At 42.9% G+C, this 7,037-nt stretch overlaps 1 protein-coding gene across 1 annotated transcript in view; it reads left to right on the top strand.

Annotated features, from left to right (window-relative positions):
- Positions 1-7,037, top strand: part of pard3bb (par-3 family cell polarity regulator beta b) — a 168,759-nt gene that overhangs the window by 98,172 nt on the left and 63,550 nt on the right. The window contains exons 17-18 of the mRNA XM_031858729.1: positions 5,829-5,939; positions 6,271-6,654. Of these exons, the coding sequence (XP_031714589.1) occupies positions 5,829-5,939; positions 6,271-6,654 (495 nt within the window). The remainder of the gene's footprint in view (positions 1-5,828; positions 5,940-6,270; positions 6,655-7,037) is intronic.

The following is a 7,037-nucleotide window of genomic DNA, read 5'->3' as shown; positions in this document are numbered from 1 at the left end:
GTGTGTGTGTGTGTGTGTGTGTGTGTGTGTGTGTGTGTGTGTGTGTGCTTGTTATCGGAGCACATTTGTCAATCATCCATTCTCTCAGGGATCCTTTTGCCAATGGCAAAGGGAGGCGTGTCCACAGAGTGGCAGAGGGACGGAGTGAGAAAGAGCAGAAGAATAGAAAGAATAGGTGAAGTGAGAGTCACAGATGTTTGCACTCCTTTTCTGCTCGTTTGTCTGTAGCTTTTCTCCTCATGGACTATTCAGAAACACAAGTGTGGAACAGCCCTCTTCTCACTCTGCTCACTGTTCACCATTCTAATTGGCATGTATGTATGTGTGTGTAGACCAGTGTTTCCCCCCCCCTTAGAGCTCAGCCTTAATGCTTTCTAGTCACTCATCTTATAATAATACCGTTACATTATGAACAATAAATCTGTGTTTAAATCAGCTCAGCTTTTCTTTGATACAACTAGGGGGGGGGGGGGGGGGGGGGCTTCAAGGGAAAAAAGGGTCGGGAACCAGCAGCCCTCTGATGTGTAGCATGAGTGCATGGTGGAATTAGCAAGCTAGCTAGCTCCTACATTTGTAAAATGTAACAACTTAACGCTTCATCCACACACTCTCGTCACAGCACGTATGCAGTTGCGTTGGAGTGACGGCAGTGTTAACACAAGGAAGGACTGTTACATTATACCTGCTGCTAGTTGCTCTGTTAAATTTAGCTGATATTTAAATATATTCAAGGAGACTGGCTGGGAACCGAGTTCAGTTTAGTCATCCTCTTATGTGCATGTTTCCTTCTTCAGTAATCACGTGAATGTGTTCTGTGGTGGTACATATTGTTTACTTACAACTGTCTTGTGGTTTAAATAAATGCACCATAAAAATACAAATTTAGAAGTAGTTGAATGTTTGTTTTATGTTTTTATATTTTCCAGCCTACCTCTTCTCCTATGGAGGCTTTAAGAAACCAGCGTGTGTCTAATTAAACCTCCCTAGCATGCGAATGACGAGCCGAACACTTTCCATACAGAGTGTGGCGTTAGGTCATGAATATTCCCGAGTCGTCATTCTGTTCCCTCTAATGACAGTAAAGAGGTCATTTATTCCTCCTAACTGGCTGTTAATCAGCTGTTCTTGATATTATCTGATAATGTAAAGTGATAATGTCGTAACTTGTAAATGAAGAAGATAAATGAAGATCCATCGTGTGTGTATGATGTGCCTGTTGAACTTTAGCCAGTTCTCTGCTTCCATGTCACACATGTTTTCTTATTTTCCACATTTAAGTAATTCATCATAGAAAAAATAAATTAAATGGAAAATAGTAACGTAAAACAGAAAATAAAAAAAAAAATAAAAAAAAAAAAAAAATATATATATATATATATATAGCCTCACCTCCAGCACCTCTCTAAGTTTGTAAATGTGCATCGTGGTGACACGTAATAACTAATTACTACCGACGACATTTTAAAGGACATGACATGAAGAGGAAGTTGTTGACAGGCAGAAGTCAGAAGGAGAACACTTAAAGAAACAAACAGAACAGATTTATGTTTTTGCCTTCCGCTCAAAGATGCAGAGAGAAGGAAAAGGTCAAACATGAGTGTCTTGACATCATGAGACAAGTCGATTTACCTCCTATTTACTTCCATCTCCTTGTTCTCCTTGCACATGCTCGCAGGTACAAAGAGAAACACACTGGCATCCCTAGAACGTATAGCTTTCTATTTCTGTCACTTCCCTCACATGAAAAGGCCACAAGCACACCCAAGGACAGACACTTTCTACTTGATGTACAGTTGCCCCCTTCCTGATTTCTTATTTTTTTGCATGTTTGTCACACTTAAATGTTTCAGATCATCAAACAAATTTAAATGTTAGACAAAGATAACACAGGTAAACACAAAATGCAGTTTTTAAATGAAGGTTTTTATTATTAAGGGGGAAAAAAAATCCAAACCTACATGGCCCTGTGTGAAAAAGTGATTGCCCCCCCGTTAAAACATAAATTAACTGTGGTTTATCACATCTTTGGAAAGCTGAGTTCAATTTCTCTAGCCACACCCAGGCCTGATTACTGCCACACCTGTTCTCAATCAAGAAATCACTTAAATAGGACCTGCCTGACAAAGTGAGGTAGACCAAAAGATCCTCAAAAGCTAGACATCATGCTGCGATCCAAAGAAATTCAGGAACAAATGAGAAACAAAGTAATTGAGATCTATCAGTCTGGAAAAGGTTACAAAGCCATTTCTAAAGCTTTGGGACTCCAGCGAACCACAGTGAGAGCCATTATCCACAAATGGCGAAAACATGGAACAGTGGTGAACCTTCCCAGGAGTGGCCGGCCGACCAAAATTACCCCAAGAGCGCAGCGACGACTCATCCAAGAGGTCACAAAAGACCCCAGAACAACATCCAAAGAACTGCAGGCCTCACTTTCCTCAATTAAGGTCAGTGTTCATGACTCCACCATAAGAAAGAGACTGGGCAAAAATGGCCTGCATGGCAGAGTTCCAAGACGAAAACCACTGCTGAGCAAAAAGAACATAAAGGCTCGTCTCAGTTTTGCCAGAAAACATCTTGATGATCCCCAAGACTTTTGGGAAAATACTCTGTGGACTGACGAGACAAAAGTTGAACTTTTTGGAAGGTGTATGTCCCATTACATCTGGCGTAAAAGAAACACATTTCAGAAAAGGAACATCATACCAACATCATACCAACAGTAAAATATGGTGGCGGTAGTGTGATGGTCTGGGGCTGTTTTGCTGCTTCAGGACCTGGAAGACTTGCTGTGGTAAATGGAACCATGAATTCTGCTGTCTACCAAAAAACCTGAAGGAGAATGTCCGGCCATCTGTTTGTGACCTCAAGCTGAAGCGCACTTGGGTTCTGCAGCAGGACAATGATCCAAAACACACCAGCAAGTCCACCTCTGAATGGCTTAAGAAAAACAAAATGAAGACTTTGGAGTGGCCTAGTCAAAGTCCCGACCTGAATCCGATTGAGATGCTGTGGCATGACCTTAAAAAGGCGGTTCATGCTCGAAAACCCTCCAATGTGGCTGAATTACAACAATTCTGCAAAGATGAGTGGGCCAAAATTCCTCTACAGCGCTGTAAAAGACTCATTGCCAGTTATCGCAAACGCCTGATTGCAGTTGTTGCTGCTAAGGGTGGCCCAACCAGTTATTAGGTTTAGGGGGCAATCACTTTTTCACACAGGGCCATGTAGGTTTGGATTTTTTTTCCCCCTTAATAATAAAAACCTTCATTTAAAAACTGCATTTTGTGTTTACTTGTGTTATCTTTGTCTAATATTTAAATTTGTTTGATGATCTGAAACATTTAAGTGTGACAAACATGCAAAAAAATAAGAAATCAGGAAGGGGGCAAACACTTTTTCACACAACTATATGTCTGTGGCTTCTATATGTTTCTGCCCATATCTAAGTGTGTATAGTCATTCAATTGTGTGTTTGTATCCATGCATGTTGCCTCCCAGTATAGCCCCGTAAGAGCAAGAGGGCCTAGAGGGAGGAGGCAGGCCTATAATTAAGCTGTAGGTGTCCATTATCTTCACACATCTTTACGCTCCCCTCTATACCTCCCTGGCTGCTCTTTTCCCTTCCATTTGCTGAAAAGATGTTTATTCTAATTGGTGATGTTCATCTTCACTGGTGAACTTGGCCCAGTGGAGAAGTACATGTTTTTGTGCACCCTATTTACTTTTCAAAATGTAGTACTTTTCCCTCATTTTCCCAAAAGCCTCATATAATATAACTATGACATGTATTGCTATTGAGCAGAGTTGGCCTGTAACCTGTTTTAAATTAGTATTCTAGTCATATCTTCTACATTGCACCGTTTAAAGCGCTTTAAAAGTCATATTTTCATATAGTCATGTAAACAACCGGAAATCTAGCCGTATCCCAAATTTATTTAATTTTCCGTTTCAAAAGCTGAGGCGAGAGAAGAAACGGGGACGGCAGCAATAGACGAAAGGAGGAGGAGGGGATGTTAGAGTTTAAGTGCTGTGAGAGAAGTGTTTGATACCGAGGGGCGACGTGCCAAACGAGGCGGCGGGATGGATGGGAAGCAACAGAAACGAGGTTAATGTGAGAAAGGGAGGAGAGTTCTGCGGCAGAGGAGGAGGAAAAGGTAAAACGGGAAGAGAGGTGAACGAGGGGTAAGTGAGGGGAAGAGAGAGAGTTGAAGAAAGGGGTAAGCCTGCAGCTCAGTGAGGTAGTAGTCATTAGAGCAAGGCTTGTCCCCTGTGAGGCAAACACACACCAACTGTTAATGCACACACACTGTTATGGCCCTCCATTGAGCCCCCCTCAATGGGCGGTGAAAAAGCTTCTTGACATCCCCCCCCCCCCCCCGGTCCATATTAAGCATTTCAAAGAAAGTGATTACCTCAGAGTACATACTACGTTTTGTTTTTCTAGCAATGCAGACGTTCACAAGGTAAACTACAAAATAGTCACACATACAATCACACATTAGAATGACCATGAATGGCTGTTTGAATAATGCACAAGCAGGTTAAGTATAGCAATACTTCAAAAACATCAGCAGCAGTGGGTAGCGGAAGTGTAGACCGAAGACTAATACATCAATAAATTCACCAGATAAATAAAACATTAGGTGTGTTATAAGGTCATATGCATGTTGGAGGTATTAACTATTTAGCGGTTTTGACTGGCTCAGTTAACCAAATCCTACTCGCCATACAGCTGCTGGCGTGTGAGGTTTAATGAGTGCTTTCTTTAGCCTCTGAATGGCTCTTAATAACTAAATATCGATCAGTCATTTGTCAGCATTGAAGTTGAATTAAACCATGTTCTTGGTTTTAAGAAGGAAAGAAAGAAATAAAATGTAATTTTATTGTATCTCTCACATTATTCATTCACGTTCAGTTATAACGTTTTAATAATCACGTGTGTGTATTTGTGTGCCTGCGTGAGCCACGGTCCTCTCCTGGCAATGGCTTGTGCCGTGTCCAGCAGCCCTGAGTGTGCTGCTGATGCTGACCACACACAAACTGTATCGACTGGTGTGGTTTGATTATTGATGTGCGGCCATCTTCTAATTTAGATTAGGTTGTTCAGAGTAGCAATAGCTTTACATCCTGCTTCTAACTCATTTATTGAACTACTCACACTCTATGCATTGCAACCACAGACAAATACATATAGATTTGAATGTTGTCAATCTACATTTGATTGTCCAACTACCTGCTGTTTACCTATTTTTGATAAGTGCGTTTACTGTATCTGTTTGCCTTTCATACCTATAGTATTTGTATATTATAGTTCATGGAGTTTAAGTGATTTGTATGATAAAATGCTCTCAAAGAGGAAAAAACTACTAAAAGAGACATGGAAGCCAACTTACGTTTTTTTAGAGCATTTCAATTTAAATGTGACTTCACGATAGCTGAATGGTTGTGTTCAACTATGACCGCTGCTTACCGAGCTCGATAAGCTGATGAGCTGCAGTGTGAGACACCTTTACACCTTCGGTTCATGCTATGTGATTGTGTCTGTGAGTAAGAGGACGGAGAGGAGTCACAGGCTGCTCTCGCACTGAATAACGTGTGTGTGTGTGTGTGTGTGTGTTCATGTCACTGTGTCTGCATGTGCCCGCTTGTGATTTCAGCCATGCGTGTTGTAAGGACAGTGTTAATGTCATGTTTGTTCCTCATCTGCTGTTGAAATCCCCACACAGATTTGGTATACCGTAGTGTTCTTTCTCTACTTGACTCTCTCTTACTCGTTGTGTCTGATGCCCGTCTCTCTGTCTCTATCACTTCTTCTCTCCGTCCAGATTCGGGAAGAAGAAAGAGGAGAAAAAGGAGGCGAAAGCAGCTCTGCAGCGGCAGAAGTCGGACATTATGAGTGATCATGAGTTCGAGAGGATGAAAGACGAGAGGGAAAGGTGGGGAGCGTTGATGATGATGTTTTTTTTTTTTTGCTTTAAATGTGTGACATCAAGAGGAATTCGGTAACCATCTTTTGTTTTCCTTCTCCATTTCAGATGATTGTTCACTTATTGTTCTCATGGAACGCATTAATGCCATTCCTTTCTTTTTATTGTTCATCCTTCTCTCCGTGCTCTCTATCGCTCTCTTCACCATGCTCGTCATTTCTCGAGCTCTACGCTATAATGGTTTGCTTCCGTGTGGTTCGTTAAAGGTATTTCTTTGTGGTAGCCCTCGTTGTAACTCAAGTCATCGTTATCATTAATTGGCTCTCCATCTGTCTGTCAGGATCGAGGCAGGGCACCCCGAGCTGAGAGAGCACCGGCTCAGAGACCAGCAGGGTGGCGGCGTGGCGGCGTATCCAGATGACGAAGATGACGACACGGACCCCAACTATGCCCGAATACAATCCTTCAGGGACCGAGATATGGGTCCAATGCCGCAGCCACCTCGCAGCCAGTCTCAGTCGCCACCCTACAGCACAGTTCAGCACGGCCATGTGGGCACCCCTTCCCCCCAAGGCCCCTCTGCCTTTCCAGGGCATGGGAATCACGGTAACGACCCTGGAGCCATCCCTGATGATGACCCCCTTGACAGGCTGTACGCCAAAGTCAACAAACCCAGAGGAGCTGGACCCACATCGCCTCCTGTTCCTGCTACCGCCAATGACGGGTAAGACCCCGTGACCTTCTCAGGATATGCTCACAAGAGTCTGAAAAAAACTCCCGCTTGAGGGTGCTACTTGGAGTTTTTCATCAGAGTAAAAAGGTCCAGTAGTTTGACATGAGTTTGCGGAATTGGTACAATTCCATCAATTCTTCAGTCTTAAATTCAATTTGTAAACAAACCCAGGCCCCCCCATGCTGATGGCTCCCCGGCCCCCCCCCCCCCCCCCGTTCCTCTTTTCATCCCTCTTCACTTTTACAGTGCAACATTATCTTGCTGATGCTTCATATTTCTCCCTCTCCCTTCCCCTCCTGTCTAAATCTGGTTTATCTGCCACGGGCCTGTGTGTGTGTGTGTGTGTGTGTGTGTGTGTGTGTGTGTGTGTGTGT

The sequence above is a fragment of the Anarrhichthys ocellatus genome, unplaced genomic scaffold, assembly GCF_004355925.1.
Source record: "Anarrhichthys ocellatus isolate YVR2014 unplaced genomic scaffold, GSC_Weel_1.0 scaffold20, whole genome shotgun sequence".
NCBI classification, from domain to species: Eukaryota; Metazoa; Chordata; class Actinopteri; order Perciformes; family Anarhichadidae; genus Anarrhichthys; species Anarrhichthys ocellatus.
This window is presented reverse-complemented; position numbering and strand designations above follow the sequence as displayed.